The sequence below is a fragment of the Somniosus microcephalus genome, chromosome 5 (genome assembly GCF_052327205.1).
Source record: "Somniosus microcephalus isolate GS21.2 chromosome 5, FLI_Smic_1.0, whole genome shotgun sequence".
Classification (NCBI taxonomy): domain Eukaryota; kingdom Metazoa; phylum Chordata; class Chondrichthyes; order Squaliformes; family Somniosidae; genus Somniosus; species Somniosus microcephalus.
In genome coordinates this window covers 10,221,834-10,236,279 of record NC_140991.1, presented here as the reverse complement: position 1 = coordinate 10,236,279, position 14,446 = coordinate 10,221,834, and the positions used below count along the sequence as shown (strand labels likewise).

At 51.0% G+C, this 14,446-nt stretch overlaps 1 protein-coding gene across 2 annotated transcripts in view; it reads right to left on the bottom strand.

The window, feature by feature from the left end:
* Nucleotides 1-14,446, bottom strand: part of bop1 (BOP1 ribosomal biogenesis factor) — a 209,098-nt gene that overhangs the window by 138,117 nt on the left and 56,535 nt on the right. For both annotated transcript variants that reach the window (XM_085987300.1, XM_085987302.1), the window contains one exon: nt 13,104-13,238. In XM_085987300.1, the coding sequence (XP_085843426.1) occupies nt 13,104-13,238 (135 nt within the window). The remainder of the gene's footprint in view (nt 1-13,103; nt 13,239-14,446) is intronic.

The following is a 14,446-nucleotide window of genomic DNA, read 5'->3' as shown; positions in this document are numbered from 1 at the left end:
TCTCAAGGCACTTTACCGCCAATGAAGTACTTTTGAAGTGTAGTCACTGTTGTAATGTAGGAAACGCGGCAGCCAATTTGCACACAGCAAGCTCCCACAAACAGCAATGCGATAATGACCAGATCATCTGTTTTTGTTATGTTGACTGAGGGATAAATATTGGCCAGGACACCGGGGATAACTCCCCTGCTCTTCTTCGATATAGTGCCATGGGATCTTTTACGTCCACCTGAGAGCGCAGACAGGGCCTCGGTTTAACGTCTCATCCGAAAGACGGCACCTCCGACAGTGCAGCGCTCCCTCAGTACTGTGCTGAAGTGTCAGCCTAGATTTTTGTGCTCAAGTCTCTGGAGTGGGACTTGAACCCACAACCTTGTGACCCAGAGGCGAGATTGTTTTTACGTTATATTTGCTCAGTAACAAATTGTCCAGAAACAAACTCAGGGTCAAACCGCCACAATCCCATCAAATGTGCTAAAAACCAACTAAGCTATCAGAGCAGGTACCGCACCGGGTGGGACTAAATGGGAGGGGGAAGAGAGAGGACCTTTCTCACTTCATTTATGGGAAATGGACTGCAAGATGCTTCAAAGCTCAGATGCGATTCGGCCATACTGCTGTGCCTTGCAGCCGTGTGAAAGTTTCCCCAGCCCACTGGTGTACGGCACTGTAACGGCAAGGTTACCGAGTTACTGCCGCCTCGGAGAGTCAGACTGCAGGAGTACGGCACCCAATGCAAGTTCAAACTAGAGCGAGACAGTCTCCCAGACAGAGGCTCGCACTTCACCGAGTCCGAGGCAGTTGAGGCCAATTCATTAAATATATTCAAGAAGGAGTTGGATATATTTCTTAAGGCTAAAGGGATCAAGGGATATGGGGAGAAAGCAGGGACAGGGTACTGAATTGGGATGATCAGCCATGATCTCATTAAATGGCGGAGCAGGCTCGAGGGGCCGAATGGCCAACTCCTGCTCCTATCTTCTATGAGTCCTCAGTAGCAGCTTGAGATCGAGTGGATGCGAACCCAAAGTCTTCTCCTGATGAGACACAAGCAGCAGTATAACTGCACTCTGGGGGTACAGCAGGGACGAACAGAGACAGGCTGAACAGTCTTTTCTTGCCCGAGAACTTGGTGTTCCCTCCACAATTTCAAGCGGCGCACAAATTCGTTGAGAAGTTACCGAGTGCAAAATAAAGCACGTGCGTGATTGCTGGAGTCACTGTTGGGGATTAGGACGAAAGAAAATAAGTTGGGGGGTGCGGGGGGAAATGTTTCTATCTCCCAGCAGATTTATGATGCTACTCAGAATCAGAATAGGTTGAAGTGTGGCGCTGAGGAAAGTTTTTAATGTTGTACTAGCTCCGCCATGGGGTAGCTCACAGTGACGCCAAGGATTCGCTGTTCCTTTACACGGTTTTAGTGCCATGTAAGGGTGAGGATCAGCGTCACTGATTTACTGAGCAAGTCAAACTCCACTTTCATTCAATTATATTTGGGGATTTTTCTCGTTTTCAAATCCCTCCACGGCCTCTCCCCTTCCTATCCCTGCAACCTCCTCCAGCCCCACAACCCTCAGAGAGCTCTTTGTTCCTCCAATTCTGGTTTCGTGCTCCCCCACTGCCTTCACCCCGCCACTGGTGGCCGTGCCTGCTGCCAACGCTCGAAGCTCTGGAATTCCCTCCCTAAACCTCTCCACCTCTCTCTCCTCCTTTGAGACGCTCCTTAAAACCTACCTCTTTGACCAAGCTTTTGGTCACCTGTCGATAGTGAAGCGCCTTGGGGCGTCTCACGACATGCAGTGTGCTGTAAGAATGCAAGCTATTGTTTTAACTGGTGCTTTAGGGAGTAAATTAGACGACTGCGCATTATTCTGTGAAAATTGCAAATAAGTACCCTTTAGTTTATTTTTACCATTTCTAAAGCCGAGGATAAAACAGCAGGATAGTCTGAACTAGCTGGAGGTTGATATCTCGTATTTGAAGCAAGAAAGAACTTGCATTTCTATAGCACCTTCCACAATAGCGGGACGTCCCGAAGCTCTTCTGCAGTCCCGGAAGTAGTTTTATGGGGCAGTCACTGTTGTTATGTAGGGGATGGCAGCAGCCGATTTACACACAGCAAGCTCCCACAAACAGCAATGAGATAAACGACCGGTTAATCTGTTTTTGTTTGTGTTTAGCGGTGCTTGGGAGGGGAAATGGGATTTACTGGAGGGGGAATGGATTGAGGGTCCTTAGGTTTAGTGCCACTGGGTTGTGGGGAGCGGTGCGTGGCCCTGTACAGCATCTCAACCAACGTTCCCACTAAGCTGCATGGCCGCGCAGGGGTCCACAGGTCCCGCGATGGCCGCTCACCGTGTTTTTATATGGGAGAAAATGCGCAGGGGTGAAAATTTGAATGGGCCGTGCAGCCAGTTAAAGGGACCGTGCACCAAAAAAAAAGAGGGAACACTGATCTCAACAGCAACATACAGCGGGGCACCAAACAAAATTCCCGCTGGGAATGTGAAGCACTCCATAACTGGAGAGGGATGCGCTCTGGCGTCACACTCACCCTTCTCCAGGGAACTCCAGCCACATACCTACAAACTCCGCCATGCCAACCCGAAGACAAGCTCCACTACGCCAACCTCCAACATTCAGAGAATACACACAATGAAAGAAAAAGACTTGCATTTCTGTAGCACCTTTCACGATCTCAGGATGCCTCCAAGTGCTTGACAACCAATGAAGTGCTGTTGGAGGGTGGTCACTGTTGTCACACAGCAAACACAACAGCAAATTTGTGCACAGCAAGATTCCACAAAAAGCAATGAAATAATAACCTGATGATCTTTTTTTTTTTTTTAAAGTGATGTTGGTTGAGGGATAAATATTGGCTAGGACACCGGGGAGAACGCTCCTGCTCCTCTTCAAATAGTGGCGTGTGAACTTTTACTTCCAGAGAGGGCAGACTGGGCCTCGGTTTAACATCTCATCTGAAAGTCGGCCCCTCTGTCAGTGCAGCGCTCCCTCACTACTGCCCCTCCTGCAGCTCTCCCTCAGTACTACCCCTCCGACAGTGCAGCTCTCCCTCAGTACTGCCCCTCCGACAGTGCAGCACTCCCTCAGTACTGCCCCTCCGACAGTGCAGCGCTCCCTCAGTACTGCCCCTCCGACAGTGCAGCTCTCCCTCAGTACTGCCCCTCCGACAGTGCAGCGCTCCCTCAGTACTGCCCCTCCGACAGTGCAGCTCTCCCTCAGTACTACCCCTCCGACAGTGCAGCACTCCCTCAGTACTGCCCCTCCGTCAGTGCAGCACTCCCTCAGTACTGCCCCTCCGTCAGTGCAGCTCTCCCTCAGTACTGCCCCTCCGACAGTGCAGCGCTCCCTCAGTACTGCCCCTCCGACAGTGCAGCTCTCCCTCAGTACTGCCCCTCCGACAGTGCAGCGCTCCCTCAGTACTGCCCCTCCGACAGTGCAGCTCTCCCTCAGTACTACCCCTCTGACAGTGCAGCGCTCCCTCAGTACTGCACCTCCGTCAGTGCAGCACTCCCTCAGTACTGCCCCTCCGTCAGTGCGGCACTCCCTCAGTACTGCCCCTCCGACAGTGCAGCGCTCCCTCAGTACTGCCCCTCCGACAGTGCAGCACTCCCTCAGTACTGCCCCTCCGTCAGTGCGGCACTCCCTCAGTACTGCCCCTCCGACAGTGCAGCACTTCCTCGGTACTGCCCCTCCGACAGTGCAGCGCTCCCTCGGTACTGCCCCTCCGACAGTGCAGCGCTCCCTCAGTACTGCCCCTCCGACAGTACAGCACTCCCTCGGTACTGCTCCTCCGACAGTGCAGCTCTCCCTCGGTACTGCTCCTCCGACAGTGCAGCGCTCCCTCAGTACTGCCCCTCCGACAGTGCAGCGCTCCCTCAGTACTGCCCCTCCGACAGTGCAGCACTTCCTCAGTACTACCCCTCCGACAGTGCAGCGCTCCCTCAGTACTGCCCCTCCGTCAGTGCGGCACTCCCTCAGTACTGCCCCTCCGTCAGTGCGGCACTCCCTCAGTACTGCCCCTCCGACAGTGCAGCACTTCCTCAGTACTGCCCCTCCGACAGTGCAGCGCTCCCTCAGTACTGCCCCTCCGACAGTGCGGCGCTCCCTCAGTACTGTCCCTCCGACAGTGCAGCGTTCCCTCAGTACTGTCCCTCCGACAGTGCAGCGTTCCCTCAGTACTGTCCCTCTGACAGTGCAGCGCTCCCTCAGTACTGCCCCTCCGACAGTGCAGCGCTCCCTCAGTACTGACCCTCCGACAGTGCAGCGCTCCCTCAGTACTGCCCCTCCGACAGTGCAGCGCTCCCTCAGTATTGCTCCTCCGACAGTGCGGCGCTCCCTCAGTACTGCCCCTCCGACAGTGCAGCGCTCCCTCAGTACTGCACTGGGAGTGTCAGCCTGGATAATGGGCTCAAGTCTGTGGAGTCTCGCGACTCAGAGACGAGAGTGTTACCCACTGAGCCGCGACGGTCACACTCCCACCAACGACACAGAATGATCGATCAGAACCCTCACACTCCCAGCGTGATATCCGTCACATTAGCGAAGGACGGCGGTCGTTCAGGGTTTGTGCGGATTCCTTCCAGGTGCCTGCCTATCGAGGACAAGGCCTTGATCAAGCTCACCACCAGTGAGGTGTGGATTTACTTTGGCAAGGGAGGAGAGAGAGAAAATGAAGAGAGAAAGTGTGCAGGGTTGGGGGGAGAGTTAGAGTGGGATTAGCAGGGACCCCGATCTGGATCCAGCTCCGTGATTTGTGCTGGAGTTACATTGATTGACGGGTGTAAGAAGCTACGATGATCCAGGGAGCCAGTGTGCAACTGGAGGTTTGCAATCGGAAGCAGAGTTTTAATGGGAATTCGAGGCTGGTGTATTAGAATTGGAGGGCACTCAATGCCTCTGTAACCTCACTCAATGGGAGGGATTCAGAAGATTCAAACAACCATAATAAGAGCTCGGAGGCTGCAACATTGCCTATCCTTCACAGGCTACTCCCAGCTAACGTCTATATTTGATAATAATGCTTCGGGGATTTGTTTACTAAAAGGCTCAGGTAAAATCCTCGACTTAGCCAATCTCAGTCGGGACAGAAGCAGAGGTGGTAAAGATCCCGCTCCTGACGTCTACCACTGCTGCAAGATGCACTTCTGTTGAATGTGGGAAATGATTGGGTCAGGCCTGGGCGGGATGCCCCCAAAGTTGAATAGCCTGCCAGTTGAGCCAGGTACATAATGGTGCCTGGCGCCCATTGAACTGTATCCCCAGTAACGATGTATAACTTCAGCTGAAGAGGGAATTAAGAACACAGGTGTCTACAACCTGCACCCTGTCGAGATATTGGAGCCACCTTGGTCCTCAGCTGTTGCAATACCCACATTCTGCTACTGGAGGGAGCTGTGACTCTCGTGATACTCCAGCCCCCTCCAGTGGTCACAATGGATGCTGCAAGTACTGCATCACGACCAAATCCGAACATGTATCTGGAGTTTGGCTGCAGTAAATACTGGAGGCGCAGGAAGGCTTGAAGTAACTGCACTGAGGCATCACAGATTTGCCACAGCCCCGTGCATTGTCGAACAACCCTGGGTCAGCAAGTGATAGTTAACCATGCACGGAAGCACAAAAGGTCCCAGGCAATGGCTCAGCCTTATAACAAGGGTGGGTTCAACAGAGATGGATTTTATACCACAGGTTGCACTATCCATGAATGCACTGTCCTTGATACATGGAGCCGATGGGTGGCCAGCGACAGCGACTCTTGGGCAAAGGTTAGCAGCTACCCCTGGACTGGTACACATGAATCACAGTCGATAGGCAACCACCACACCCCCACCCCAGACCTTCCCCCACCCCCCCGCCCCGCCGCCGACCCCCTCCACTCCAGCCCAAACAAAGCAGGCAGCTGCTTTCAGTGAAAGCTGCGAGGGCCTGATGGCTATTCCAGGAGAGCCCTGCAGCTACTGTGCGATTGAACTTCCATCAGCTCGGAGACTGCAGGCTACCGGCAGCAGGGATTGCCAGGAAGTGGAACAGGGACGGCTGCCAGCACTCTATTCCACAATGCCTCGTCACTCACTCGCTTCAGACAGATGGAATAATCATTCGGCAGCGAAGCCTTCCTTCCGTCTGTACCTTTAAAGAGACACCAGCCTCGCTGCGGCTTTCAACATTGAGAATTATTTGGGGGGGGGGCGGGGGGGGGGGGGGATTTGGGCAGGGGGCTGTGGCTCAGTGGGTAGCACTCTCGCCTCTGATTCAGAACGACGTCGGTTCAAGTCCCACTCCAGGGATTTGAGCACAAGAGCCAGGTTGGCACTCCCAATGCAGTACTGAAGGAGTGCTGGAGTGTCAACCGAGATCTTGTGCAGTCTTTCAGACGAGAGGTTAAACCGAAGCCCCGTCTGCCCCCTCGGGTGGACGTAAACGATCCCATGGCACAATTTCACAGATAAGGGGAGTTCTCCCCAGCGTCCCGGCCAATATTTATCCCTCATGCAACAGCGGTAAAACAGATTATCTGGGTCATTGTCACATTGCTGTTTGTGGGAGCTTGCTGTGCGCAAATTGGCTGCCGCAGTTCCTACATTACAACAGTGACTCCACTTCAAAAAGTACTTCATTGGCTGTAAAGCGCTTTAGGACGTCCGGTGGTCGTGAGAGGCGCGACAGAAATGCAAGTCTTTCTTTTTCAGTGCAAAAAATGAAAACACCCCCTCTTCATTTGGAAGCCTGAAAATTCTCATGAAAGCCACGGATGGGCATTCGATAGAATTGTAAAGGGTAGGAGGCCATTCAGCCCATCGGCCTGTATCAACTTTCTGAAAGAGCTATCCGCTTCCTCCCATCCCTCTCCTCTTTCCCCATACTCCGCAAAACGTGGGCTCATCCAGAATTCTGTACCTGGAACCACTCACCAGCTCCGATAAAATGGCTCAGCGCCTGAGTCAGACCCCTGGGCCAACCAGGCAGAAGTGGAGAAGTTGTCTGTGCTCAATATCACGAGGGGGAAATCGAGGGAGCTGTCGGGCAGCCCAAGAAACCAACAAATTTAACTGTAGGAGTAACTGTTTTATCCTTAAAAGGAACAGACGGCTAGCCAGCAGAGCAAACAACACAGTCAAAGCTTTCTGAAAAGGAAAACTGGCAGTCTACCGGCTCCTAAAGGGATAGGAACTGGACAGCGAAGCAGGAAGGACAAGATCCTGCGCACAGGTCCCCTGAATGACAGGGCCAGCTGGACCGGCTGAAAGGAGCTATTCTCATTGTTCGCCTGAAAGGGTTTCTGACTGAAAGGGCTGTCAAAGCAGAGAACGGAAAGTTGCACCTTGCCATAACCTTTCCATGTAGAAACAGAACAGACTCTGGAAGATGAACAAGTGAAGTTATGCGAGTGTGTCCCTTGCAATCACAACCTCTCGTAAAATAAAACACTCGGATGTTAAGGTTAATAACTGTCTGCTTTATTCTATCTGTGTTGATTTCTTGACGCTTTTTTTTAAAACCAAGTCTGTCATATTATCAGAGAGTCAGTCACTCCCTCCCTAAAGCGCGAGGACAGCACGCTGCTGTTCATTTCAACCCCTCGTACTTTTGGTACGAAGTGTCTCCTCCCAGCCAGCTTCTCTCGCCCCCTTCCCCAATATGTCACTGGCCGTCACCATTGAAACAAACAGCCCACTTGTAAACGGAACGACAAATATCCCTTGGATTAAAAACAGAAAATGCTGGAGATACTCAGCAGGTCATGCAGCATCTGTGAAGAGAGAAACAAGAGTTAACGTTTCAGGTCGATGACCTTTCGTCAGACGAAACGTTAACGCTGTTTCTCTCTTCACAGATGCTGCCTGACCTGCTGAGTATCTCCAGCATTTTCTGTTTTTATTTCAGATTTCCAGCATCTGCAGTATTTTCATTTTGTATCCCTTGGATTAACTCTGGCTTGGGTCAACAGAATCAGCAGCTGTGGTCGAGTGGCTAATTCCACCCCACCCCACCCTCACAAATCCAGATTGTGCGGAAGGGATCAAATCCCAGGGGACTCGAGTTTAACAATTAGGAAGTTAAGAGTAAGAGAGGAAATCAGGCAGAACTTTTTCACCCAAGAGGCAATAGGCTGTAGAATGTTAGCAGGGAAGGACATTAATGGGCCAGAACTTCGGGTCCCCACGGGTGAGTACGCGCTGGGTACTCACGCGTAGGCCCAACGAAAGTGCCGGTTTCGTGCATGCGCTGCGCACGCGCGGGAAACCGGAACTTCCGTTCCCTTAAAGGAAGGGGTTCACAGGTCGAACGCGTGCGCGGGAGAGGCAGCGCGTGCGCATTGAACTTACGTTTTTTTTTGCAGGTTTTTCCGGGAGGGTAAGTCTCCAGCAGCTACACATGTAAAAAGCAGACACAAGGCCTGCTTTTAACAAGGTAATTAAGTAAAATTAAAACATTTTTTCCACAGGTTTATTATTTTTAAATACTTTAAAAGTAAGTTTATTTTTAGCCCCGTTAGAAACTCTAATTAATTTTTTCAAAAATTTAAATTATTGTTTAAAATAGTTATTTTATGTCATTTATAGTTATTTTAAAAATGTGATATTTTAAAAAATTTATTTGAAGTTTTAGTGATGTTTTGGGGCTTATAGTATTTATAGTTTTGACAGCTCTTCCTGTCAAATCTATGAAGAGAGATTCCCTGCTACCATTGGCGCTCCATGGCCCACGTGATCCCAGGAGACGCTTTGAACTAACTGCGCCCCTGGGATACGCAAGCACTGCGCGCCGGCAGTTGGAGGCGGCCCAGGATCAGAATCCCACACGGGCCCACAGCTCAACGGCCGGCGTGCTGGGTAAATGCAGGTCGGGGGCTTGCACCCACGGGAAGCCTCCGACCCGAATTTCTGGGCCAATTTCAAATGGGTTCAAGGGACTATTGTTACTGTATTTGATGAGAGCAGTGATTGAGGGATACTAAACAAAGGCAGGTAGAGGGAGTGGACCTCTTTAAAAAAAAAAAAAAAAAAAAAAAAAAATTTTTAAATCGACTTTGGGCCTAACAGTCTTATCCTGTTGCTAACATTGTCACATTATCCCCCTTTCCCAGCTTATTTCCATGTAAAAACAAAGCAGCAACACATCAGAGACTCCGAGATGAACTTGCGCCAAACAAGGGGTCGACGTGAGTCTTGCTCCCCTTTCTAAACTTGGCTCCTAACCAAGACAGCGACCCTGCTTGTATCCAGGGTACAGTAGTGTAGTGGTTATGGTCTTGGACTAACAATCCCACAGGTCCTTTCAAATAAATTATTATTCATTCTCTGGAGGCAGGCGCCACTGGCAAGGCCGGCATTTACTGCCCATCGCCAGTTGCCCCCCCCGAGAAGATGGCGGTGAGTTCAAGTCCCGCCAAGGCAGGTTACGGAACTGAACTCAATAAATCTGGTCATTTGTGAGCTGGGAGAATAAAGTCCCCGTGAAAACTGCCAGATTGTCGTAGGAACCCAACTGGCTCACGGACATCCTTCAGGGAAGGGAACCCGCCACCCCTACTCCTGACTCCAGTCTCACTCAGTGGTTAACTCGAGGCCCTTGAAGTGACCTACGGCACCAATACAAGAAGAAATCCAATTACTTTGCATTAACGCCGGCAGAATTTAACCGATGGCTTTTTATAGCTTCAGTCATCATGCATTTCCTGCAGTCAAATTTTTGCCTGAAAAATCACTCCCATGAAGCGCCTTGGGTCCATTTACTACGTTAAAGGCGCTGTATAAATCGAAGTTGTTGTTGTAAGATTCTACGACTCTACGAAGTGTGCCTGGGTCTGTAATCAAGTGAGTGACATCTAGGAGGGAGAAGCAGCAGTCAGCCTTTACCCACACCATCTAAAAACGGTACATAGGGTACGGCAGCATAGCGTTACTGGACTAGTAATCTCAACTCCCCTCTCATCCTTCTACCTATCACTTTTAAATCGACGGTAGATAAATGCTAATGCAAAACACTGTTCAGCATCGGAATGGTTACGTTACAACTGGGGCGAAGACTGTTGACATCATTTGAGGAAAAATTGGACAAATATGAGGCCGAGGAAGGTGCAGGGCTACGGGGAAGAGTGCCGGGCAACGGGATTCGTTTTGGACTGTTCTAGCAAAAGGGCCGGCACAGACACGATGGGCCGAACGGCCTCCAACTTCAACGGTTCTATGGGACGCTTTTGCGTTAGAGAGAAGCGCATCCAAATGAGTGCAGCAGCAACAATACGGTCAAATTTACAGACATAATATGCACGCCATCGCACCGTGCACGAGGGAGAGAGCAATTTATAAAAGCGCACCGACGATGACAGCGTTTATCTAACACGACGGCTAGGCTCACTGCTGGGACCAAACCTTTTCAAGAATGGCACACTGGAGTTTTTAAACTGCAGATCCTTTGACAGCAGCAGTTAACTCCCCGACAGTAATCACAACGTCTGTTCAAACTATAACAGGGAACAAAGTGAAGGGGGGGGGGAAAAAGGAGGGGGTTGGAATGCGGCAACCAGAAACCAGACTAAACAGATCCAAATCTGCAAACGTCCTCAGCACCGGCAGAGGACTGACCGGCAACACTGGTCCCAGGGAGATTTGGTAGAAAAGAACACCTAATCCAGCAGCGGTAACTGCCGACACCAATCCCCGCAGGAACTGGACCCAACGTAGGCCGAGTACACAACCCCCCGCCCCCCCCACCACCACATCTGCAGTGAAACCAGATGTCAGGAGCGAACACCTCAGCGCTCAGGAATGAAGACGCACAGCGGGTGTGGGGAGCGACTATTTGAGAGACTGCCGCAACAGCAGTGAAGAGGCTCGGCCGGGAGCCGGAGGAGGCGCGAGACGGCGAGACCAAGCACCCTGAAGGGATCTGTGCAAGCCATGAAGGAGGAGAGATAGGCTGCGTCGAGAGCAGAGTGAGCAGCTGAGCTGAGGAAGGACGTTCTTACCATGGAGGGAGTGCAGCGAAGATTCACCAGGCTGATACCTGGGATGGCAGAAATGACGTACGAGGAGAGATTGGGTCGATTAGGCTTATATTCACTAGAGTTTAGAAGAATGAGAGGGGATCTCATTGAAACTTATAAAATTCTAACAGGACTAGACAGACTAGATGCTGGAAGGATGTTCCCGATGGTCGGGGAGTCCAGAACCAGGGGTCACAGTCTAAGGATAAGGGGTAAGCCATTTAGGACAGAGATGAGGAGGAATTTCTTCACCCAGAGAGTGGTGAACCTGTGGAATTCTCTACCACACAAGGCAGTGGAGGCCAATTCATTAAATATATTCAAGAAGGAGTTAGATATATTTCTTAAGTCTAAAGGGATCAAAGGATATGGGGAGAAGGCAGGGACCGGGTACTGAATTTGGATGATCAGCCATGATCTCATTGAATGGCGGAGCAGGCTCGAGGGGCCGAATGGCCTACTCCTGCTCCTATCTTCTATGTTTCTATGTTTCTGCCGAGAGTTTATTCCCTGGTCTGAGTGGAGTTAGCTGATTAAAACAGTAGGACCTCCGCAACGGGCCTCGATGCCCCGGTTTAGGAGGAGGGGGAAAAATCAGCCGGAGTTGTCACCAATTTTCCCTGTAACTAATTTTAGGGTGCATGTTCACACATGCGTGGTATTTACAATGTAACAGCCGGTGAGCAGCGGGCACAGACCTTTCAGATTACTGCCTGGCCGCGCGCACACGCCTTAGCGGAAACATTGGTTGTCACCCCGGTGACTATCGAACGACCCCCTGCTGGGAAGTGTGTGCACAAATGGTTGTTGGGGCACGACAGGATAGCAGCTCGGCTCTCACGGCCCTCCCACGGAGAGACAGCCTCCTGACATTCACCAGAGGCACTGGGGACATCCGAGATCCAGGGAACAGTACCCCGGTGAAAGAAAATCAACCGCTCCACAATAGGGGGGAGAAGAAATTGTCAGCAACAAATGGAGGCAACAGAGTACGATTTGACATAGCAACCCGCTGTCCTATCAACTGTAGAGCAGAGGGATTCACGTGTCAGCTTGGCTCAGCTGGTGGCACCCTTGCCTCCTGGTCGGAAGTTTATGGGCTCAAGCCCTGCTCCGAGACTTGAGCACACAATCCAAGCCGACACTAAGGGAGTGCTGCATTGTCGCAGGTGCCGCCTTTCCAATGAGGCGTTAAACCATCTCCCTGTTTGGTTGGGTGTAAAAGATCCCCTGGCACTATCCCCAGGACAGCAAGAGAGTTCTCTCCGGTGTCCTGGCCAACATTGCTCCCTTAACCAACACCACCAAAAACAGATCATCTGGTTATTCGCTCTTTTGCTCTCTGCATGTTTGACTACGTGACAGCGACGGCACAGCCGTAACCTCAGGACGTCCTGAAGCGCTTTACAGCCAATGAAGGACTTCTTGAAGCGTAGTCACTGTTGTAATGTAGGAAACGCGGTAGCCAATTTGTGCACAGCAAGCTCCCACAAACAGCCATGAGATAAATGACCAGATAATCTGTTTTGGTGACGGATGTTGGTGGAGGGATAAATATTGGCCAAGATATCTTACTTGTTTTCAAATAGTGGCATGGGATCTTTCAAATCCACCTGAGAGGGTCGATGGCACCTTGATTTCACACCTTATCCAAGAGATTTTGTGCTCGAGTCCCTGGAGTGGGAGGTGAGCCCACGCCCTTCTGACCCAGACCAAAGTGCTACCACTGAAGCAACAGCTGACGCCATAAACACACACGGCCCAAGGCTCACCACTTGGGCAAAGTACCAGGAAACTAACTGCAAGCTGCACCTTACTGCAGCAAGAGTCAGCACGTAAAGGAGGAGAAAACTTGGCGGGGTGGGGGAAAAAAAAGAGAGCGAGACGAAGATTCTCCAGTGTACGGTTTAACAATGGGGGCCTTCTACTGCAGCAGGAGACTCCAAGGCTTCGTGTTGGACACGAGTGAGCTCTCAACAGGACTGGCCCGGAACCAAAATAAGCAACTGGGCCCGCGTACTGATTCACACAAATTAGCAACCTCAAAAAAGAGTTAAAAGCGCAAGCGCGAAAAGCCATCCCTCCTTACCTCCTCATCCGAAGTGTCCTCTTCGTACTCATCTCCTGGAGGAGTCTGCCCCGCCTGATCCGGGCGCAGACTGCGGTCGAACTCTGCCAACTTTCCATTGCTTCCACCTTCCTTTTTCCTGGCAACTTGGCTGATCTGGGAGAGAGAGAGAGAGAGAGAAAAACACAAAAACAAAAGGAGGAGGCTGTTATTACAGTGTGGGTTAAAAGGACACGCACTAGATTGCTTAGTGCAACCATCCAATTCACCGCTCCATCACTCACGGTCAGCTTGCACCCTGTGGACCTGCTCAGGAGCCAGGTAGCTCATTCAAGTTACATTGCAGTCAGTGGGTGAGCTGGCTTCAGATCAGATAGAGCAATACAACTCTTCCTTTGAGTGGATCCAGGTTTTTTTTTTTCTGTCCTGAAATGTGAGGAGCAGTAGTGTCGGGGAAGAGTCCGACTCCAGTATCAGAATCAAGCACTCCCAGGTCTGGTGCAGTCGAGGCCAGATTACACAAACTAGGGTTGTATTACCTGGAATTTAGGAGATTAAGGGGTGATTTGATCAAAGTTTTCAGGATATTAAAAGGGGAACTGATGGGGTAGAGAGAGAAACTATTTCTGCTGGTTGGGGAGTCTAGGACTAGGGGGGCAGAGTCTAAAAATTAGAGCCAGACCTTTCAGGAGTGAAGTTAGGAAACACTTCTACACACAAAGGGTGGTAGAAGTTTGGAACTCTCTTCTGCAAACAACAACTGATGCTAGATCAATTGTTAATTTTAAATCTGAGATCAAGAGTTTTGTTAACCAAAGGTGTTAAGGGATATGGGGCAAATGCGGGTATATAGAGTGAGGTCACGGATCAGCCGCGATCGAATTCAATGGCGGAACAGGCTCGAGGGGCTGAATGGCCTCCTCCTGTTTCGATGCGTGGGTAAAGTGTCAACTACTGAGCCCGCCCGAGGCTGGGGGCGGGGAGGCTGCTTGTGCCCTAGAAGTTATATTTTGGACAACAAGTGTGAGGAGCTCATGGACGTCTTTGTCTCTAAGATTGAGACCATCCGTTCAACTGCCTCGGCCACTTCCCTTCATTCCCCTAGCCCACTGGGTCAAACTTCCTCGAAGGTTCCCCCCTTGCCCTAGCCCTGAACTCGCATCTTTCTCCAGTTTCTCTCCAATCTTCCCTCATGACCTCTCCATGCTCATTTTGTCTGAGACCCATTTCCTGCTCCCTCGAGGCTATTCCCACCAAACTGCTGACCACCCTACTTCCTTTTCTGGCTCCCATGTTGTGGTAAACCACTGCTAACTCTGTACATGTCTGTGTGGTAAACCACTGTTAACTCTATACAGGTCCGG